Source organism: Oncorhynchus nerka, linkage group LG21 (assembly GCF_034236695.1).
Source record: "Oncorhynchus nerka isolate Pitt River linkage group LG21, Oner_Uvic_2.0, whole genome shotgun sequence".
Classification (NCBI taxonomy): domain Eukaryota; kingdom Metazoa; phylum Chordata; class Actinopteri; order Salmoniformes; family Salmonidae; genus Oncorhynchus; species Oncorhynchus nerka.
Genome location: NC_088416.1, coordinates 31025082 through 31048759, shown reverse-complemented (window position 1 = coordinate 31048759; position 23678 = coordinate 31025082). Strand labels below are relative to the sequence as shown.

General features: G+C 41.6%; 1 protein-coding gene across 3 annotated transcripts; it reads left to right on the top strand.

The window, feature by feature from the left end:
* The first annotated feature begins 1855 nt into the window (after window positions 1-1855).
* On the top strand, window positions 1856-22629 carry LOC115110577 (interleukin enhancer-binding factor 3 homolog). Of its 3 annotated transcripts, none has more exons than XM_029636347.2 (19): window positions 1856-1944; window positions 5782-5877; window positions 6410-6630; window positions 6798-6978; window positions 7245-7392; window positions 9659-9750; window positions 12245-12340; window positions 12560-12671; window positions 12767-12864; window positions 13365-13476; window positions 13559-13672; window positions 13762-13967; window positions 14110-14280; window positions 14402-14539; window positions 15040-15180; window positions 15302-15422; window positions 17462-17512; window positions 21411-21809; window positions 21904-22629. In XM_029636347.2, the coding sequence occupies exons 2-19, from the start codon at window positions 5875-5877 to the stop codon at window positions 22032-22034; spliced, it is 2535 nt and encodes an 844-aa protein (XP_029492207.2). In that variant the 5' UTR covers window positions 1856-1944; window positions 5782-5874; the 3' UTR covers window positions 22035-22629. The 3 variants fall into 3 exon arrangements, with proteins under 3 accessions (XP_029492207.2, XP_029492209.2, XP_064862660.1); XM_029636349.2 differs by having other exon boundaries at window positions 1860-1944; window positions 5785-5877; XM_065006588.1 differs by lacking the exons at window positions 21411-21809; window positions 21904-22629 and adding an exon at window positions 20445-21282 and having other exon boundaries at window positions 1860-1944; window positions 5785-5877.
* Window positions 22630-23678: the final 1049 nt, after the last annotated feature.

Genomic DNA, 23678 nt, shown 5'->3' with positions numbered 1-23678 from the left:
TTGACTAGTCTGTCAAAGCACTTCATGATGACGGCGGTGAGTGCTACGGGGCGATAGTCATTTAGCTCAATTACCTTAGCTTTCTTGGGAACTGGAACGATGGTGTCTCTCTTGAAGCATGTGGGAACAGCAGACTGGGATAAGGATTGATTGAATATGTCCGTAAACACACCAGCCAGCTGGTCTGCACATGCTCTGAGGACGCGGCTAGGGATGCAGTCTGGGCCGGCAGCCTTGCGAGGGTTAACACATTTAAATGCTTTACTCACGTTGGCTATGGTGAAGCAGGTTTTGGTAGCGGGACGTGCCGTTGGCACTGTATTGTCCAAAAAGCGAGCAAAGAAGTTGTTTAGTTTGTCTGGGAGCAGGACATCATGGTCCGCGACGGGGCTGGTTTTCTTTTTGTAGTCCGTGATTGACTGTAGACCCTGCCACATACCTCTCATGTCTGAGCCGTTGAATTGCGACTCTACTTTGTCTCTATACTGACGCTTAGCTTGTTTGATTACCTTGCGGAGGGAATAGCTACACTGTTTGTATTCAGTCATGTTTCTGGTCGCCTTGCCCTGATTAAAAGCAGTGGTTTTCGCTTTCAGTTTTGCACGAATGCTGCCATCAATCCACGGTTTCTGGTTTGGGAAGGTTTTAATAGTTGCTGTGGGTACAACATCACTGATGCACTTGCTAATAAACTTGCTCACTGAATCAGCGTATTCATCAATGTTATTGTCCGACGCTATGCAGAATATATCCCAGTCCACGTGATCAAATAAATCTTGAAGCGTGGAATCAGATTGATCGGACCAGCGTTGAACAGATCTGAGCACGGGCGTTTCCTGATTTAGTTTCTGTCTATAGGCTGCGAGCAACAAAATGGAGTAGTGGTCAGATTTTCCGAAAGGAGGGCGGGGCAGGGCTTTGTATGCATCGCGAAAGTTAGAATAACAATGGTCCAGGATTTTTTCCGGCCGGGTAGCACATTCGATATGCTGATAAAATTTAGGGAGTCTTGTTTTCAGATTAGCCTTGTTAAAAAACCCAGCTACAATGAATGCAGCCTCAGGATATGTGGTTTCCACATATCCGGCTGTGATATACGGCTGTGATTATAATCGAAGAGAATTCTCTTGGTAGATAAAGTGGTCGACATTTGATTGATTTAAAACCCCTTTCCCTTCCAAATGTGCCAATTACCCACTGATATGTATAAAGGGGCCTTCAAGAAAGTGGTAAATAAGAGGTCTGTTTGAAAGGGGTTTATATAAACATTGCCTCATATTTTTAACAGGTATTATAAACTGGGGGGTTCGAGCCCTGAATGCTGATTGGCTGACAGCCATGGTATATCAGACCGTATACCACGGGTATGACAAAACATGTATTTTTACTGCTTCAATTACATTGGTAACCAGTTTATAATATAAATAAGGCACCTCTGGGGTTTGTGATATATGGCCAATATACCATGGCTAAGGGCTGTCCAGGCACTCCGCCAATGCGTTGTGGGTAAGAACAGTCCTTTGCCGTGGTATATTGGCCATATACCACACCTCCTCAGGCATTATTGTTTAAATATACCACATTTTATGTCTGAAATGTGTGTGTTTAGTCACATACTTTAATGGAATCCCCAGATATCAAATCATAACTACTGTGTATCCTGGGTAAACAGGGCATGGTGTATAGAGTTAATAATTAAATAATGATATACAGTAGCTATGTAATTTGGGGAAATTGGCTGGTGATTATCCTACAGTACGGTAATGACTCATGAACTAGCTATTTTGTAATTTACATTTCAGATTATACATCGAAAGGTGAAACGGGATTGGCTACTTCTTTAGTCACATGCTACTTTCGCCCAATTAGCTTTCAGAATTTGCTGTTCAGGTAGTCATTTCTGCTCCTCCGCGAAGAGAGTTGGAGCGAAGCGTTGCAGAATTGGTAAGTTTAGAAGGATGTTTCATAAAGATGCACATTATATTCAGATTTATGAAATGATTACCACCGTCCCTATGAACACGAATTAAGCAACTATATTACCGTTGACACTCATTTGCCGTTGTATGAATTACGTCTCGCAAGCTAACGTTAGCCTAGCAGCAGCCCTCTTTGTTCAGAACGCTCCCTCAGCTCGAACCACAATTTTAATTTTTAATTTTACCTTTATTTTACTAGGCAAGTCAGTTAAGAACAAATTCTTATTTTCAATGACGGCCTAGGAACAGTGGGTTAACTGCCTGTTCAGGGGCAGAACGACAGCATGCTAGCTACCTAACGTTATATTATGGAGAAAAAATATTAGTAAGATAGGCGAATAGGAATTGAAAGCGAATGCAGGATTTTGGCCATCGTTATGTTTGATTGCCTACGTAGCTATGGCTAGTTAACGTTAGCTACAATGCGAGGACACGACCATCTTGTGTTTACCACGCTAGATAATCTCATGAAACGTTATCTAGCTAACTGGCTAGTTATCACAATATCATGGCGATCGCATATGGCATTTTATATGTAACTATCTAGCTATACCCACATAGTTAGCAGTCTAATTGTGGTGTGATTTGTGCAGGGGGCATATTCCAGACTACCGCACTGAATTGAGGTTTGAAATTAAAATGGCGACTGGAAGAATTCTATTAGCCAGCAGGTCCTACCCACTTGCTTACAGTAACACTGACTAGGGTTAGACAGCGTTCATGTGTAGATAAAGACACCACAGAGCCTGCGCAAAATATAGCTCTGTATGCTGAATTGTCACATTATTTATCAACTGGTAGTTTTTTTTTAGAAAAAGTGTATTTTTCCTCGGGTTAGGTAGCATAAGCCACAACAGCCATTTTGGAATATCAGTGTCAGCCAATTGGCTCCTTTGTTGTTCAGGTGACATGCAAATCCATAATGGCTACTGCTAGCTAACATTAGGACAAACATCAGTTTACTTAAAATCAAGCAGTCATTCGGTCTTCTTGGTGTAACAGTTGGGATAATGGGACAGTTTGTGGTACAACCAGTTATCATCCCAGGATTGAGGTGTTTTCCCAAGCCATATTTTGTGCCGGTTCCACAGTGTCTTAATCTAGACAGGAAGCCTGTCCGACCCTAGTGCCACTAAACAAGTGGGTCGGATCTGCTGGCTAGGCCCTGGGTAGCAAATGATTATGTAAATGTTCCTGACAGGCCACAATGTTGAATACAATTACATATACACTTTACCGACAAACCACCGTCAGAGTGGTTTGTCCTTCAGCTGCTTGAAATTTGAGACAAAATATCCACAGGAAAGTACTGTTTACCCAACTTTAGATTGAGCAGTAGGTATATGGTTCGTTCAGCACCAATGTAAAATTAGTTTTGTATTGGATTATTCGGTTTGCTCTCCTCAATAGGGTTTGCAAAAGGTGGCTTAAAGTACTTGAATTTGGTACTCTGGAAAACCACTGGAATTTCTCAAGTTGGTACTTGGATAAGTACTTTCAATTAAAATAATAGAACAGAAGATGCTCATGTTTATGAAATGCCAAAATGGCAGGTAAATTTAGATCTAATCCTGCCTTTTGCGCATTGCTGGATTTTTGCTATCTTTTATTTCATGTAATGAAACATGGGACCAACAATTGACCTTTTTTTTTTTTACATCACTGGACCCAACCAACCCACACTGTAAAGTGCAACAAATGCATCACTGACATTGCGAGCATGGGTGAATGAGCCCTGAAGGGGGAAAGGGCACACGCTGCATCCTGCACTGGCGCCAGTTCTACATTGTGATGTTTTCCTCTGCAACAACCTCCAGACCTTTTGTTGCCAATCGCCTCATTCACAGGCTCCTGCCGTTCGCATGCCGTTTTCCTCACACAGCCATTCCAAATAGCGACACTAAAGCAGCCAGTCAGAAGCAAGACACTTCTTCGTAGCCATTAATTAGTAGATGCCCAATAAAAATACAATAGTCATTAAGCTGGAATTGTGTAGTAAATTATGCCATTAGGCATGTCAAACCCTGCTCATCACTACTCAAGTTACATTTCTACTCACTTACCACCATGTATGTAGTGAAACAACACTGAGTAGAACTTCTAAGGTAGTAAGCTGCAGGTTTTTTTTTTTCATGAGGTTGTGGAGATACACGGTTATCTGGTGGCGACTAGAAATGATTGCATAATAGGAACTATTACAAGTTGATGGTCATTGAAAATAAATATTAGTGCTTAAAGTACTTAAGTCCTTTTAATTTGGCTTTTCACTGTCTATGAACCCTGCATCAATAGCTATTGAACCAAGCGTGCCATGAAAATGGTATATGCTGAATTGGGGGATGATGGGAAAACAATCAAAACCTTTTTGAGTAAATATTGTTTTTCTGAAATTTAACAAATAAAACTCCAAAAAAGGCGTCTTGTTCTCCATCCTTCAAATGTTTCTCCTGCAACTAGCGATGGGTTTGGAGAAGACTGGTAAGTTGAGAATTGGGGAAGTTATCGCTTTGTAAATGTTAGTTGAAAAATTGCTCCTGCTGTTTTACACTAGCTAAGGTGTAACGGCTCTATGGAAGCATTCACATATCGCTGCCGTTACGATGTGTAGCTAGTTTCCTGAATGGAGGGATTTGACACATGATAGAAATGGTCAGTTTGGTTGTGTACCTTGGATGACTTCTCAGCCAGGTTTACTGTCAGAACTGAGCGGCTCAAGCCGTGGGGTACTGTCAGTTTATAATTGATGTCAACTGCAATGAACCGTTCATAGATTTTAACTGCAGTGTGCTCATGTGTTAAATGCATTTTGGCTTTAGGACTGCATGTACTGCAGGTCTGTCTGGTAATTGATACCCATATCATTCCAGACTGTACATGGGCTCTGAAATTTTCATTTCAAACTCAACGGCCAATTGAAGAACCATGTTTTTTTTAGGTCGTTATTGCTCTCGGAGTCATACTGGTATACAGGGGCAGTAGCCCAATTTATCTTCCTTGGTAGAGCTACGTTTTAGTCACTAACATATCTGGCATCTGCTCCTGCAGAACTGATTCTTAATCAAACTGATTGAATCAGTGTTTTGAAAGCTGCTGTTGGTGCCCCTAAGGATTGTGCTACAGTTGTCCTGGCACTGCTTCAGCCCTGGTCCAACTTCTCCCATCTTTTATTTTTGGGAGGAAGAATGCGACAGGTGTCCTGCTCATCTGTAGGCCTACAATGATGGAGCTGCCCATTTTTAAATCAACACCTTTGGCGCTTTATACAGTGAGGCTCAAATGGGAGAAACATTTTGACGCAGAGGCGCAACCTTGTCCAATAACAGTGCTCATTGAGTCCTATTTCTTCCCCTCCCTCATTCCGTGCCTACTGAACACAACCCAGGTTTGCAACAGGCTGCAGTAGGAACACCCATGTTACTGCCGGATCAGCACACTTAGCCTATGGGCAATTCCATGGTATCTGAATTATGCTGAGACTCCTACTGTGTAAATTGTTTAAAGCAGTTAATGTGCATAGCTGTTGGTTTGTTAAACTTAGAATTCAATGGTTTGTTTGGTATACATTTTAAAGTGAAAAATTGGTGTCTCCGTGTAATTCCGTTAGCATGGAATTTCCCTTGTCATGCAAAGCCACCCTTCACTTTAGGAAGGCGCATCCTTAGGGATTTCTTTGAACAGACCTATGTTCTGTTACCCTTAAATACCATGTTTTTATATTATCAATAAAATGACATTGCTATTCCAGGGGAATCTGGCCTTTTTATTGCTTTGCTAATTTTAAACATGTCCCTTTTGTTGTCAGCAGAACGAAGCAGCAGTGTTGGTGTTCTGTCTCAGGAAGGACCTGTTCTTGTATCACTGTCATATACACAGGATCGAAGACTCTAAAGCAACTATGGTACCGCTTTTCTTATACACTCATTTTTAGGAAGGCTATTTTGTGTTAACCGTTTCTCTTTGGTAGTGAACATGGAGCGCTTACATTTTACTAGCCTCACCACCATAATAATTTGCCTCTGCAAACATTCGACTGTATTTTTTGACATAATTGATTGAGAAGATTATTTGTAAGTTAACAAGGACGTGGTATATAAGTAGACCTAAAAAAAATCAGTTCCATCAAATGTCCACTAAGGGTAATTCAGGTTGCTGCCTGTCAAAACTGCCCTGGGCATTTGGAACGCATGCTCTTGATTGCACTCTTCTAATTGGGCATGACTCTCACCCAGCAGTAGTCCATGGATGTGTATGTAAGCACAGTGAAAGCTGACAAAGTGAAATAGTCCTTGTTAGTCATTACTGTATTTTGAGCATTAAAGGGGGGGTGGGTTTATCTCATTGACTGTTTCTTCCTATCAAAGCCACTTACTGCCTACAATTGTGAACTGCTGAAGGTAATTCATTAAAATAACTCCTCTTTTCCCATCCAGCCTCCTCCCCTGCGCCACCGCTCCATGCGTATCTTCATGAACGACGATCGCCACGTGATGGCCAAGCACTCCGCTGTGTACCCCACACAGGAGGAGCTGGAGGGTGTGCAGAACATGGTGTCCCACACCGAGCGTGCCCTCAAGGCTGTCTCCGACTGGCTGGACGAGCAGGAGAAGGTGGTCAAGTCTGAGCCAGACGGAACCGAGTCCGATAAAGAAAGGTAAGGGAGTGGGAAATTGTATTCAAAATGGTGCATGGGGTACAAAATGTCAGTTGCGTTGAAATACGTTTTGCACCATCAAGGCTGGAGTGTTGGTGAAGGCAGCATCACTTTCAGCTTTAAGTTTCAAAAGTAATTGACCTGGGTCCCCATGTCTCCTCTGCCAGTGAGCCCAAGGTGTCGGAACAGGCCACACGGTCCCTGCGTGGGGTGATGAGGGTGGGCCTGGTTGCCAAGGGCTTGCTGCTGAAGGGGGACCTAGACCTGGAGCTGGTGCTTTTGTGCAAGGACAAACCCACCATCACCCTGCTGAAGAATGTGGCAGACAACCTGGCTGTGCAACTCAAGGTGAGTCCATTTACCTACTGGTTTTCTGTGTCTTCATATAGAGTTGGCTTTGTGAAGTTGAATTTGACCTTTCGAGAATATACTCTCCTGCATCATTTCAGTTGTGGGGTGATGCGTTCATTTGGGAGGAATAGTCACAACTGAATTCGGTAGCAAATAGTTTTTTTTTGTGTTTTTTTTACTTGGTGTTACATGACCTTGACTGTTTGGCGGGATAGCCACTACATGGCTATTGTATTAACAATCCCTCCTGTTCTACCTGGCAGACCATCACAGAGGACAAGTATGAGGTCACTCAGGTCATCCGTGAAGCCACCATCGTGATCAAGAGCACCAAGGAGCCTCCCCTGACCCTGACTATCAACATGACGTCCCCCCTGGTCCGCGAGGAGGTGGAGAAACAGGCTGCTGGAGGTAGGCTGCCACACAGGGGCAGATGGTTCACTAGCGCCCCCTTAGGCAGGGAGACTGAACAGGCAGGCAGCCAGTCTAGACAGATATTGTTTATTGGGCCTTCAATGGAGCTAGGGGATGTGTGGGAACTGTCATGCAATGCTATGTTTATAGCTCTTTAGACTCTCGTAGTTCCATGTAATGTGATGTACATTTTTGATGGCCCAATACACAGTATAGAAAGGATAGTTACTGACTGAAAAGGGTTTTCTATTCCCTATGGAGTCCAGACATTAACTATATGAAGGCTTACTGAGAATAACAAAAAAACAAACACCACTTTGTTTGCATGTTTTATACTGAACACTGATGAACGGTTTGCATTGCAGCAAAAATGAGTTGCAAAGTGTTGTCAAGTGTTCTGGTTACTAGACCCAGCAGTGGGCTATTGACTGATGTTCATCAGCAGGGAGGACACGGGTTACAGATAATGCCAGGGGCTCTTTGACTCTGCATGGCTGAATGTCACTTGTCACAGTCAAAATCAGGGGACAACTGTGATCGCAGTCTTTGTAAAGCCAATCCATGGGGTTATGTCCGATGCAAAGGGAGTCATAAGTTCAATGATTAATGCCATAAATACCTACAGTGCCCTCTGTAATTATTGGCACAATGAAGCATTTTTATTTTAAATTTTGGCTCTATACTTCAACATTTTGGATACGAAATCAATGACCATGAGCTTAAAGTGCAGACTGTTAGCTTTAATTTGAGGATATTTTCCATATCGGTGATATCCATATCGGTGAACCGTTAAAGTACAGCCCTTTTTGTACATAGTCCCCCCTGAGCAAAAGTATTGGGACAAATTCACTTGTGTATTAAAGTAGTAATAAGTTTGTTTGGTCCCATGTTCATAGCACACAATGACTACGTCAAGCTTGTGGATGTTATCATGATTACAGATAATCCTGAATTAATCGTCAATAATTATTTGTTGAAGTTAGATACACAAATATCATACCACCCCAAAAATGCTAACCTCCCCTGTAATTGTGAGAGGTAAGCATGTCTTGGCAGTGTACTTGTGCTTCCAACTTTCTCACACATCATTATTCACGATTCATTTAGGATTATCCGTAATCATGGTAGCATCCATATTAGTGTAGTGTTTTAGAAACGTATTCTTATTTACAATGAAGGTTACTCCAAAACGACACACTACATTATATACCATACATTTCTATTGTGCACACAATAATCTGAAACACAACCAAAACAAACAGATAATGCATCCAACAAATGTTGAGTCACAAGCTTTATGTAGTCATTGCATGCTATGAATATAGGACCAAATTTGAAACTTTTAACTACTTTTATACACAAGTGAATTTGTACAAAAAGTGCTGTAATTACTAAACGGTTCACCCGGTATAGATAACCTCAAACACAAGCTGATGATCTGCACTTTAACCTCCTAGTCATTGTTGGATTTGAAATCCAAACTTTTGGACTATAGAGCCAAAAGAAGACAAAACGCTTTGCTTTCCCAATTACGGAGGGCACTGTATATTATGGGAAAGGATACTAGTCGGTGGCGGCCCATGTTCCCCCTCAGACATTCTTAACAGGAAGTTGGATGTACCCAACAGGCATCAACCTAGCCTTATCTATAACTGTGTCAACATTGAAGCCCAGTTTGGCTCTTGAAGGCCATCAGTTTTGCTGCAGTGTGGACTTGTTTTGATAATTTTGTGCATCTGATTCTCTCTGTCAAGCCTTCTAGTTTGTCAATTTTTAGGGACGCTGGACCTTTGACCAACTGGACGCTCTCTGTCTCGGAAGGGGCTAAGCAGTACACCCAGTATAGGGGTGAAGGGGAGGGGCTCTACCTCTCATTGTTATAGCAAAGCACTCAGACTTCATAACTGGGCTGAGGCATACGAGTTGACATTGAGTTAACATAATGGAGACAACCTCCCTTTTGATAATTCACTCTCACTGTAATCTTACATCCATACACATTTTCTCCATATAGGCCTACTGGGAGTTATCTTAAGAAATCACCCACTTAACAATAGTTTCTGAAGTGGGTTGAAGTTACATATCTTTAGTGTAATTGCAGTTTCACTGAGAGGTTCAGACCATTAGTTCTCCAGGTGGGGGGGTCCCCCTCCCCTTCCCCGTCCTGCCTGTGGTTTGGGAAAGCTGCCTACTCCCCCTGGCCGTGTGACAGAACCCCCCTTGGTCAAACTGTACCTTGTCTTCTTATTCCACCCGCCAATAGAAACGCTATCAGTCAACGATCCCCCGGATGTTCTGGACAGGCAGAAATGCCTTACTGCCTTGGCGTCTCTTCGCCACGCCAAGTGGTTCCAGGTTTGCATCTTGTCTTTATTTGTCTTAAAAGTAGTTGAGTTTTTTTCCATTTGACGCAGTTTCTTTCTTTGGTTGTTTTTTCTGTGTTTTTATTTTTAAATGTCCTTTCGAAGTGTATCTATCACCTGTAGTAGACTTCGTACTCTGTGGTTTTTATAGCGTTTCCAAGGAAACCTTTGTCATTACCTTGTAGAGATGCTCTGCTGACTTAACAGGTTTGATTGCAGTGTCATTGAAAATGTTCAATGCTGCTTTTAGGACGTTCAACAATCCCCTCAAAGCAACTGTTGGCTTAAACCACTGCTTAATTTTGATCAGAGATGTGGAACAAACTTGCTACACTCGGGTGCAATATTTCTCAAATATTATCAATCTATCAATCAACAACCCTTTTCTGTACCATCATATTGTGTTGAGGTTGATTCCTCGTTGTGGACTATGTTGATTCTTAGTCATCATAGTGAACTGTCATCTCTCGCTCTTAACTGTAAGCGCTCCATCTCTGCAGCCTGTTCTTGTAGAGTGTGTAGGCTCCAATCCCCCATGCTCTGGCTGTTTCAGCTTTCTGTGTGCCACAAAAAAAGGAATATTGCACCTTAGTTAGAAATGTATGTTCGCTCGTCAGTCTTCTGGGCCCTCATTTATAAATGTTGCTTACGCACAAAATATGCCCCAAAACATGCGTGCACCAAAGTTGGTATTCATTTTTTTTAATGAACTCTGTGAATGTGCCTTCCTCCCGCAAACTTTAGACCATGCATAAGCACAGTTTCTGGTGGTTGAAGTATTACATTGCAAGGTGGAAGTTCTAGCCTTGTGCTAATGGGGAATATTACTCCTACTCATAACAAACGGGTGGCCTAGCTAAAAATAATGCCAAAATCAGCCATTTAGCGAGAAGAGCAAAATGTTTTTATTTTCTTAGAATTCTAAAATAAAATCCTATTTCACTCACATGATCATTGCAGAATAAATTCTTTAGCTTTTCTGACTCAAGGGTTACTCGCAAAATGGTCTATAGGCCTACAACAAGTTAGTGTAGGCTACCATTTTTCCCATCGCTCGTTGAATTTCACTTACGTTACTTGAAATAGCTTATCTATTTACTACTGTATTTTGCTCTGTGATCCATTCCAAAATGCCGTTTAACAGTAGAACAGACTGTTCACCTTTTCATTGACGTTTGTAGGCTAGGCCTACATCTGAATACTGTAATGTCAAATTTCTCCAGTAGACATTTAATTTAGACACATAAAACATACAACAACCATTTGCATAATACATTCCTCAACTTTTCTGGCGATGTTAAGACTGTTGAGTTTATATTCCTGAAGTAGCCATACACCAAATGACCATGACACCTCTCATTTGGGCCAATTGGATGTGCTATTTATAATGTCATGTTTTTAGTCCATGCATCCAACAGGAGAATTTACAGGTGAACAGGCAGTTGATCTTTTGCATTGAAGTGTGTGGGCCTATGGTGGGTTTCATTTTTTTTCAGAGTAGATATAATTTCAGAACTTGCGGGCATTGCTACATATTTAAGTTTGGGGGGGGGGGGGAGTCAATGCAAAACATTATTGCATTCAACGATCTGTTTACAGGTCCACAATTTGCAATTAATTTTGTCTTTTAGAAACAGTCAGATACAGCATAAGAGAACATTCTGCCAACACAACACATTTGATCAAGTTCACCATTGCTATTCCCTTTAGATGCTGTCTTTGCCTAATTCCAATACTAGTATACTGCAAATGAGTGCATTATTGTCACTATAAAATGTGAAATATGGGAGTTTCTTGTAGAGTTATCCTGCTTGTTAATGCGCACACTTCCAAAATAATTATGACCGGTCTGATTTCTAACGGGGAAAATGCATATGTTTGACATACGCAAAGTTTGTATAAATCCTTGCGCAGTCTTTTCAGTCTCCGTGCGCAGTCTTTTTAGAAATGATGCACATATTTACTGTTAAATTCACACAATGGTTATAAATGAGGCCCCTGGTATACCCCATACAATAACCTTTAGAGCTACTGTAAGGTGTATCACCACTCATTAAACTAAGCACATTATAAATACTGTCATTGTCCTACATTTTTCCATGCCAGCATTTGGCTTTACATTGACTCCCCTTCTCCCTCCTAATCATTTAACAGAATCTCACAAGTTGACACATTTTTGATACGGAGCTGCAAGAAGCACAATTGCTCAACAATCACCACTCGGTCATACCTATTACTGTACCACTGATCAAATCTGCTTTTTATTTCACACGCATGGAGTTGTATATTCAATTCAATAACCACATCTGCAGACAGAACAAATATCAGATTCGTACTGCACTCTTCCCATTCTGTACCACAATAATGACAAAGCAGAGCCGTTAGTCTGTGTGGCTTTTTGATGTAGCTGCGTCTTCGTGTTTTTGTGAGTTCTTGTTTGACTAAGGCTCCCTCTCCCTCCTCCCCCTCCCTGCTTGTGTCTCCAGGCCAGGGCCAATGGGCTGAGGTCCTGCGTCATCGTCATCCGTATCCTGAGGGACTTGTGCTCCCGCGTCCCCACATGGGCCCCACTGCATGGATGGGTGAGTCACCAGAAGCAATTTCTGCCAGCTGGTTCTTCGAATGCAAATTTTGTTTGAGAAATGTCTTTCTAATTACAGTGGTCAGGTTTAATGTGTAAGATGGGAATTTATTTGAAGGGGCTTAGTACATCAAACTGCAACAATTTCTTATTTACAGCCATTTATATCCAATTTGCCAAACATCTAGAAATTCAAACATCTTCCCTTCACCCCTTCTAGCCAATAGAGCTGCTGTGTGAGAAGGCAATTGGCACAGGGAACCGGCCAATGGGGGCAGGAGAGGCTCTGCGAAGAGTTTTGGAGTGTCTGGCTTCTGGAATCCTCATGGCTGGTGAGTAGTCTCAAAGAGCGGAGAGGACATGTCCTCGTACCTCTGCTCCACATCACAAGCCAAAAGATTGTAAAAATGTGCCTGTTTGTTTTTAGATGGTGCTGGAATCTGTGATCCATGTGAGAAGGATCTGACAGATGCTATTGGCCACCTGGACCTCCAGCAGAGGGAGGACCTCACACAGAGTGCCCAGGTGAGTCACATCTACATCCACAGGGCCTCCCGTGTGGCGCAGTGGTCTAAGGCACCGCATCGCAGTTGCTAGCTGTGCCACTAGAGATCCTGGTTTGAGTCCAGGCTCTGTCGCAGCCGGGTGTGCTCGGGAGACCCAGCATCGTCCGGGTTAGGGGAGGGTTTGGCCGGCAGGGATGTCCTTGTCCCATCGCGCTCTAGTGACTCCTGTGGCGTGCCGGGCGCATGCATGCTGACACTGTCGCCAGGCGTATGGTGTTTCCTCCGACACATTGGTGTGGCTGGCTTCCGGGTTAAGTGGGCATTGTCAAGAAGCAGTGCGGCTTGGTTGGGTGGTGTTTTGGAGGATTCATCTCTCCCGCGTTCGTACGGGAGTTGCGATGCGACGACTGTAACTACCAATTGGATACCACGAAAAAGGGGTACAAATATTTTTTTAAATCTACACCCTGTTTGCTGTAGTGAATGGAAAAAAATCACCACCTGTTCATCTGTTTTCAGCATGCCTTAAGGCTGTCTGCCTTCGGACAGCTTCACAAAGTGCTAGGGATGGACCCCCTTCCCTCCAAAATGCCCCGGAAACCCAGGAGTGAGACCCCAATTGACTATACAGGTAAGCCAGGCTGCAGACATGTGCATACAATTTAGTGTCCATATTTTGGAAAGGCTCAGCAGTCCTTGTCTTTTTGTTGCAGTCCAAATCCCCCCCAGTACAACCTACGCCCCACCAATGAAGAGGCCCATCGAAGAGGAGGAAGGAGGGGAGGACAAAAGTCCAAACAAGAAGAAAAAGAAGTTGCAAAAGAAATGTAGGTGTTGCCAAGTTCTTCCTGTTCAGCACAGTTCTTCAGTGTTAGTGGCAGCTAAAAAAAATAATCCTTATCTTCACTCCCCCCAGCCCCAGATGAGAAGTCGGAGCCTCCCCAGGCCATGAATGCTCTGATGAGGCTGAACCAGCTGAAGCCTGGCCTGCAGTATAAACTCCTCTCCCAAACTGGCCCGGTGCACGTACCAGTCTTCACCATGGCTGTTGAGGTGGACAGCAAGAGCTTTGAAGCCTCAGGCCCATCCAAACGCACTGCCAAGCTTCACGTTGCTGTCAAGGTGAGTGGGTGGATGTGGATGTACGGGGTAAGTGGTATATGTTCTAAGCATTTGGTGTGTTGTCATGAAATCTGTAGATTGTAACTATTGTCTGCTGCGCTTCACATTTTCCTTTCCAATCTTCTGCCTGGCCCAATCATAGGTCCTCCAGGACATGGGCCTCCCCACAGGTGTGGAGCTGAAGACTGCTGAGCCAGTGAAGACTGAGGTGGCAACGGCCATTGTGGAGGTGGTGAAACCCTGCATCACGCCCATCGCAATGGACACTGCAGCCACAGGGGCGGACAGCGTGGAGGCCACAGACGGTGCAGAGGTATGGGTCCTCTGAGTAGAACTCAAAACCATGTTTTTGGACACTAGGCTCGGTTTTGACTCCAGTTTATTGTATTGCTCTTGTTTACAGAGAAATTAAAATGTCTGTCTCTTTGTCTTAGAGTGCTCGTCAACAGGGACCAATCCTGACCAAACATGGGAAGAACCCTGTGATGGAGCTGAACGAGAAGCGGCGCGGCCTCAAGTATGAGCTCATCTCAGAGACCGGAGGCAGCCACGACAAACGCTTCGTCATGGAGGTAAGTGTCTCAGGCGTGGACGACGTTCCCATCCCCTGAAACCAGACTGATGCCTTTAGGATCTAACAGTAAATATCTAGCTGCTTCAATGAATGAAGAAGTTTACTTTATTTGCACCAATCTTGATTTTATTAAAATTTTATAGAGGTGTCTATTTTTAATTTTTGTGTTTTGAGTATTTACCCCTGCATCACTATACTGAGTGCTTTGTCATTTCTAACATTACATTGGGGTGTTTTTGGAGCTTTGTTCATGTATATCTATGGCTCCCATACTGCAGAATGAGCAACAAGGAAGTATATTGGTGAGGTACATTTTTCAAAACAGTGTCTGGACACTTCTATAACAACATACAAATTGAAATTTGGTTCAAATAAAGTGAACTTGTCCTTTCTAAACATTGACAATAACAACATGAGCTTGGCTTTGACACAAATGATGTGTCCCATGCTTTATTCTGTTCTTGTCTATGTATTGACCTGTCTTTCCCCCTGTTCCAGGTGGAGATAGACGAACAGAAGTTCCAAGGGACTGGCTCCAATAAGAAGGTGGCCAAGGCCTATGCTGCCTTGGCAGCCCTGGACAAACTCTTCCCAGAGGGCTCTGTGACTGAGGCAGCCAAGAAGAAGAAACTCCCAATGGTAAGATTCCCTCTGCCTTACTCTATCTTTCCTTGCTATTGTTTGTAAAATATATTAGCTGAGTAATGATGGTTGCTGCTGACCCGTCTGTCCATTTAGTCCTTGTGTTTTCTCCCAACAGCATGGGTTTGGCATGATGGGTGACCCGACTGGTGACCCGGCAGCCACTCCCAGGGGCAGAGGTAGAGGGCGTGGCAGGGGGAGGGGCCGAGGCTTCAATAATGGTGGCAGCTATGGACAAGGTAAAACCGAGCTATATGCTTCCTACAGTGCCCTCAAAGTATTCACACCCCTTTATTTTCTCCATGTTTTGTTATAGCCTGAATTTAAAATTGATTAAATGTATAGTTTGTCATTGGCCAACACGCATTACCTCAATGTCACATTTTTGAATATCTACCCCATCTCTGTATGCAATTATTTGTTAGGTTCCTAAGTTGAGCAGTGAATTTCAAACACAGATTCAACCACAAAGACCAGGGAGGTTTTCCAATGCCTCGCAAAGAAGGGCACATATTGGTAGATGGGTGTAAAAATTATTTCAAAAAGTAATCCCTTTGCTCATGGTGAAGTTTGGATGGTGTATCAATACACCTAGTCACTACAAAGATAAAGGCGTCCTTCCCAACTCAGTTGCCGGAGAGGAGGGAAACTGCTCAGAGATTTCAGAGGCCAATGGTGACTTTAAAACGGGTACAGAGTTTAATGGCTGTGATCGGAGTAACTGAGGATGGATCAACATTAGTTACTCCACAACACTAACCTAATTGACAATGAAAAGGAAGCTTGTACAGAGTAAAACATATTCCATAAGATGCATCCTGTTTGCAACAAGGCACTAAACTAATACTGCAAAAAATGTGGCAAAGCAATTCACTTTTTGTCCTGAATACAGTGTTTGGGGCAAATCCAATACGGCGTACCACTCCATATTTTCAAGCCTAGTGGTGGCTGCATCATGTTATGGATATTCTTGTAATCTTTAAGGACTGGGTTTTTTAGGATAAAAAATAAACTGGGTGGCGCTAAGCACAGACAAAATCCTAGAGAAAAACCTGGTTGTCTGTTTTCCATCAGGCAGTGGGAGACGTGTGTTAGGATATTGTCCTGCCATCAAGGCCAGCTATACACAGGAGTTGCTTATCAAGAAGACATTGAATGTTTCAGAGTTGCCTAGTTAAAGATTTTACTTCAATCAGCTTGTAAATCTTTGGCAAGAGTTGAAAATGGCTGTCTAGCAATTGTGCGCTATCGTGCATAAATGTATTTTGTCCCCCCACACCAAACGCGTTCACGACACGCAGGTTAAAATATCTAAACAAACTCTGAACCAATTACATTAATTTGGGGACAGGTCAAAAAGCATTAAACATGCTAGGTAGCTTGCACTTGATGGCTAATTTATCCTATTTAGTTAGCTTGTTGTTGCTAGCTAATTTGTCCTGGGATATAAACATTGTTATTTTACCTGAAATGCACAAGGTCCTCTACTCCGACAATTCATCCACACACAAAACGGCCAACCAAATCATTTCTAGTCATCTCTCCTCCTTCCAGGCTTTTTCATCTTTGAATTTATATGGTGATTGGCATTTTCACTTTCATAGTATTACCACGATGACCTTGTGTCTTTCAATCACCCACGTGGGTATAACCAATGAGTTGCAGAGCGATTTGCGTCAGAAAAGGAGTTCTATTTTAGCCCTTGGCAACGCAGACGCTCGGTGGCACTCGCAATAATTGAATAACATGGATTTCTAAATGTATTTTGCGACGCTCGCACACGCGACGTGACCGGTCTGGTCAGCATGTAACAAATGACCAACAACCAACTTGACAAAGCTTGATTTAAAAAAAAAAAAAAAAAAAAAAACATTTTAAGAATGCAAATATTGTACAATCCATGTGTGTAAAGCTCTTAGACCTAACCAGAAAGACTCACAGCTGTAATCGCTGCCAAAGGTGATTCTAACATGTATTGACCCAGGGGTGTGTATATATATTTTTTGGGTCCACGAACATGTTTGTCTTTTGTCATTATGTGTGATTGTGTGTAGGTTGTCAGGTCAGATTTTTTTATATTTTTAAATTCAGGCTCTAATACAGGGACATTTGGGATAAGTCATGGGGTATGAGTACTTTCTGAAGGTATTATTTGCAATTGTGTGTTCTGTACCTGAATTGACTTTATGCTGTAAATACAGTTCTTCAATATATTAAATGGTAGGCAACATCTCACGTCAGCTGAGAAATGTAATGGTTGATTTGCTTAACTCCTCAGGTGGCTATGGAAGTTATGGATATGGGAACAATGGAAACTCTGGAGGCTATAGTGAGTATTGACTTTCGCTCATCTTCCAATCCCTGGAATAGTCTTCCGACCGTCTAGTCTGGTTTTTATTTGATATGTCCACTAGAGGTCGACCGATTATAATTTTAACGCCGATACCGATTTATTGGGAGGACCAAAAAAAAGCAGATGCCGATTTTTATATTTGTAATAATTACAAAGCTACTGAATGAACCTTTTTTATTTTAACTTAATATAATAAAGAAAATCTATTTGGTCTCAAATAATGAAACATGTTCAATTTTATTTAAATAATGCAAAAACAGTGTTGAAGGTAAAAGTGCAATATGTGCCATGTAAAAAAGCTAACGTTTAAGTTCCTTGCTCAGAACATGAGAACAAATGAAAGCTGGTGGTTCAATATTCCCAGTTAAGAAGTTTTAGGTTGTAGTTATTATAGGAATTAATATATTTCTCTCTATACCATTTGTATTTCATATACCTTTGACTATTGGATGTTCTTATAGGCACTTTAGTAATGCCAGCTTAATCTCGGTAGTTGATAGGCTTGAAGTCATAAACAGCGCTGTGCTTCAAGCACTGCTAAGAGCTGCTGGCAAAATGCAGTAAAGTGCTGTTTGAATGAATGCTTACGAGCCTGCTGCTGCCTACCACCACATCAAATATCAAATCATACTAATCAAATATCAAATCCTAGACGTAATTACAATAAACATACAGAAATACGAGCCTTTGGTCATTAATATGGTAAAATCCGGAAACTATCATTTCGAAAACAAAACATTTATACTTTCAGTGAAATACGGAACCATTCCGTATTTTTGTTGAACCGGTGGCAAGTGACAATTTCTCAAGGTAATATTGCCTGCTAACATGCATTTATTTTAACTAAATATGCAGGTTTAAAAAAATATACTTCTGTGTATTGATTTTAAGAAAGGCATTGATTATGGTTAGGTACATTTGTGCAACGAATGTGCTTTTTCCGCTAATGCGCTTTTGTTAACCTCTCTGGGATAGGGGGGACGCTTGCGTCCCTCTTGGCCAATAGCCAGGGAAAATGTAGAGCGCCAAATTCAAATAAAATACTATAAAAATCAAACTTTCATTAAATCACACATGTAAGATACCAAATTAAAGCTATACACTCGTTGTGAATCCAGCCAACATGTCAGATTTTAAAAAGGCTTTTCGGCGAAAGCATAAGATGCTATTATCTGATGATAGCACAACAGTAAACAAAGAGAGAGCATATTTCAACCCTGCAGGCGCTACGCAGAAATAAGATATAAATCATGCCTTACCTTTGACAAGCTTCTTTTGTTGGCATTCCAATATGTCCCATAAACATCACAAATGGTCCTTTTGTTCGATTAATTCCGTCGATCAATATCCAAAATGTCCATTTATTTGGTGCGTTTGATCCAGAAAAACACAGCTTCCAACTTGCGCAACGTCACTACAAAATATCTCAAGTTACCTGTAAACATTGCCTAAACATTTCAAACTACTTTTGTAATACAACTTTAGGTATTTTTATTAAACGTTAATAATCGATCAAATTGAATACGGGACATTCTATGTTCAATACAGGAAGACGACAAACTCGCTCTACTTTTCAAGTCATGCTCCTCTCTCAAAAAGTAGACTTCAAATGACACTCATTCAAGATGGCTGTACTTCTTCATTACACAAAGGAATAACCTCAACCAATTTCTAAAGACTGGTGACATCCAGTGGAAGCGGTAGGAACTGCAAACAAGTCCCTTAGAAATCTAGTTTCCCAATAAACTCATTGAATAGACAGTGACCTCAAAAACTAAATGAAAATCTGAATGATTTGTCCTCTGGGTTTTGCCTGCTACATAAGTTCTGTTATACTCACAGACCTGATTCAAACAGTTTTATAAACTTCAGTGTTTTCTATCCAAATCTATTAATAATATGCATATCTTATATTCTGGGGATGAGTAGCAGGAAGTTGAAATTGGGCACGCTATTTATCCAAAAGTGAAAATGCTGCCCCCTATCCCAAAGAAGTTGTTTGGTGGAGTTGAATTAGGCTGTGATTTGATGATAAATTAACAGGCACCGCATTGATTATATGCAACGCAGGACAAGCTAGTTAACCTAGTAATATAGTCAAGCATGTGTAGTTAACGAGTGATTATGTGAAGATTGTTTTCTATAGGATAAGTTTAATGCTAGCTAGCAACTTACCTTGGCTTGTTGCAGCTACAAGGTCCCTTTGACGCTGCACTCACGTAACAGGTGGTCAGCCTGCCACAGTTTCCCCATGGATTGTAATGTAATCGGCGTCCAAAAGGTTGATTACCGATTGTTATGAAACCTTGTAATCGGCCATACCGATTTTAATCGGTCGACCTCTATAATGTCCACCTTTATCAGGAGGACATTACAAGAGGGGTTCTCACTCTACTCACATTGTAATATTTGCAGAAGTTCAGTGTAGTTTGATCAGAGCACAACATGCCCAGCCATCTTGGAGGAGAGTTAGTGGCATACATCTGGAGGTTCCCAACAAGACAAGACCTGGGAAAAGTTATTTTGTATCTATAATCAAAAGTATATTTTTGTTTTGTAGAGCGTATGCCATTGTTTAGATGACATTCAAACTACCAAAGAAGGAACCGGAGTGCTCTTATTCCTGGTTCGATTATGATTTTACATTTCTCTGCTTTGTTAAGCCACAGGACTCAAATCTATATCACTTTGACCCCCCCCATATGAGAGACACCCCTCCTACCAGCAGCCTGTTCTGAGGAAACACCTTCTTGAGCGTGACCGGAGCAGAGAAATCTAAAAGTCCCAACAAACAAAAAAAGCTGTTTGAAAACAATTTGACCAAATCATTGACACATGCCACGTTTTATGGCAAAAAACAAACCAATCTAATTACATTTTTCCTTCTCTGCTCTGTCTCATTCTTTAGGTGACTTTGTCTCAGACTGCTATGGCTACCACGAATTTGCTACATAGATCATCCCAATCTTTTAAATCAAAACAAAATGTAGAGAAAGAGGAGCAAACTATAGTGTTCCCGCAACATGAACTCCAATCACTCCCCTGGGGGAAAAACGGTCCCTTTGCTTACCTGCCACAACTCATGTCCCAACGCCTAGAGAGATGGGAGGCCAGTGAGTTGCCTTTGGTCAGCTTCCATTCCCTCTGCCAACCCTGGGACGTACCTGGACACCTGGAAATGCCAAAAGCCACAGGCACACTTTTCCAATAGACTGCCTTCAATAGTGGAATTGAGACCAGAACATTATGGTTGGCTGATGGATAATGGCCCACTGTGATGACATGCACATTGGAGTGGGTCAGACTGGGGAGATTGATCCCATTGTGGCCATCTGTCTTGAATGTCTAGGAAAAAAGTTACATTTCTTATGTGAACGGTCTTATTTCATTTTGTTGTCTGAACATGTATTATCAATCACCTCATTGTCAACCTGTTTTGTTTGATTTTTTGCCTTTTGTTATGGGATCATAAGGCTGCTTTGAATATTTGCAGTTTTTTTAATTCAAATGTCAGAATTGCTAAATCATAGCGGTTACATGCTAGTCTTATCTTAAATGACAATATTCACAATGCCCCTCATTTACCTCACGTGAGGCACCGTTAGGCATGAAAAAACCATGGCGTTGTTGATACTTGCACAAGACTGATTTTGACATTCTGCATTATGATTGTGAAGTAAAAAATAAAGTCTTGTATGTTTTTAAAAAATAAATGTGATATCCCATTCAATAATGTGGTACTACAATTTTAGTGAAACGCTTCACTTTCTTGAAGATGCAATGTATTATTCTTAGTGTCTTTACAAGCATGGGTGTGACAGCAGTAGAACTCTCTACAAAAAACCCCTCTTAATCTAATGCTTCTTTCTTTTAGATTATTACAATAGTGGAGCAAATGGTGGAGCTGCGGCTGCTGGCACCGTTACTGAAGTCCCTGCGGCCAGCACTACAGGCGTGACAGCTACAGGAACCTACAGTTCATACTACCAGAACGATGGAGGCTACTCCAGCCCTTCTCCAGCCCCCAAAGCCCCTGTCAAAAAGGAGACCAAGTCAACCTTCCCTGGACCACCAGGAGTTGGTGGAGGGGCCCAAGGGGCCTACCAGACCACCCCTGGCCAGAGTGCCTATAACCAGTATGGCCAGGGCTATGGGCAAGGCAATAAGACCTTCAATCAAAACCAGGCAGGAGCAGGAGTTTATCCTTACAGCACTGCCTACCCCAGCCAAGTGACGGGCAGCACTGTTGCCAGCCAAGACTACAGTTACGACGGTAAGTTGGATTCTCGGCAAAGGGGAACACAGGTACACCGTAACCTAAGCTGTTTTATCGACAGTTTTACTAATCAACTTACTCTTTTCCGTAGGTTACGGAAATCAGTCAAATTACAACGCACAGGAAGAAGCCAACCAGAGCTATGGTGCAAATCCAGCTCCATACCACAACCCAGTAGGATACGGCAGGGGAGACCCCACCATGAACTACCAGTACAGATAGACTGACTCCGTGATGGTGGCTATCCTGGTTTTTCCATGTCTGCGTGCATTTGGTTATTTTTTTTTACTTTAAAGAAATAAACTGGACTTATTAGTTGGCAGCTCCCCACGGCTGAATCAAATAGTCTATTTCATCAGTTTGGTCAGTGTTAAAGCTTGTATTTTCTTTGTATGCACTCCACAAATTTCCCCTCCCCACCATCACTACCACTCAAAAAGAGGGAATTACTTTTTTTTTTTTTTTTTCACCAGTTATGATTTTATTTCTGTCCATACACAAGTTAACTATGTTGTTTTTGGCTGAGGATTTGTTTAAATTTTCATTTCACATTACAATGGGTCTGGAGGACTGCTTGTTTGTTGAAGTATTTGTTTGTAATTTTAGACTTATTTTTCAATGTTTTACTTGATGCATTTCTGTAGTTTTAATTTTAATAAATAATTTTGGAAGTTTACTAGAAATACATTTTAAATGTCAATCACATTTCTGGTCAAAGTAGATTTGGTGGTTGGGATTATTTCATTTTTTTTCTCAGAACAGTGTATAAGAAAGTGGTGTTTGTATCAATAAAGGACTTATTTTGGAGCAAAGCAAATTGTGTGTTGACCAAGCATTTCACTTCATGAAAGATACTCACTACTAACCTTAAGTGCCCTCCCAGATTTCAGAAAATATATTTGTTGTCAACATTGTGCAATGAAATGTTACAATTGTCCTTTTGGAGACGCTCCTATCCAGAGAGACTTACTTACATTCATTTTAAGATGGCTAGGTGGGACAACCACATCTGTCATAGTACATTTTTCCTTAATGTAGCTATCAACAAAACTAGTTACCTGTCAAATTTTAATCGGTAACAATTTTTGGATTACCCAAACTAATTTATTCTGATTACATTCAGTACTTTAAGATTACTTTCCCCATAAAATACATTGGAAGACACATGTATGTTACCAATTGAACCACATCTATTGTAGGAAAAATCAATGTTAGTTTACATAGCTGGCCATATATGGATGTTAAATTGTTCTTTATGGGTTGGCTATGTAAGCTTCTTCTAATCTAACCCATCACTGTCTACTACGTATAAACATTAAAACCAAAGTCAGAATTCCAGTCATTCCAATAAATGTTTTACCCCTTTATCTTCAAGAATAGGACTTTGAAATATGGAAGTATAGATTACCCAAATGATTTTACCTGAGCATAACCCCAAAACTAAGGATTTATTAGCCAGCCCTACTCTATGATTTTGTTGATTGGACTCATTGATTTGAGTTGAAAAATAAATGGTGAGCTCATGGAATGGCATGCTTTGAGCACTACTGAAATGTGCTATATACATGTGAAAAATTTATGCCAAATGCTGCATTTGCTATAGGCCTATTGTTTACCTATTTGTCGGTGACACTTTATCTTGATAATATGCAGCTGTTTAAAGGGCAAATCCACAGATGAAACCATATGGACGCCGCCTCGGTTTTGGTAAAAAGATGAGGGGTGGGCCTGGAGAAATGTAACCACTGAGATTAATAGACCGCTATGGATACAAGGACTGACCATCCATGATACCAAAATTGTTTTAACCATATGAGGCTATACGGTGTTTGTTCACATTTACAATGTTTACAAACATTGGAGAAA

Bases quoted from the DNA above. Each gene is read 5' to 3' on its own strand.
- LOC115110577 (XM_029636347.2), top strand. The intron at 6,631-6,797 runs GTAAGGGAGTGG...CTCCTCTGCCAG, and splicing joins ACCGAGTCCGATAAAGAAAG to TGAGCCCAAGGTGTCGGAAC. The intron at 12,672-12,766 runs GTGAGTAGTCTC...GTTTGTTTTTAG, and splicing joins TTCTGGAATCCTCATGGCTG to ATGGTGCTGGAATCTGTGAT.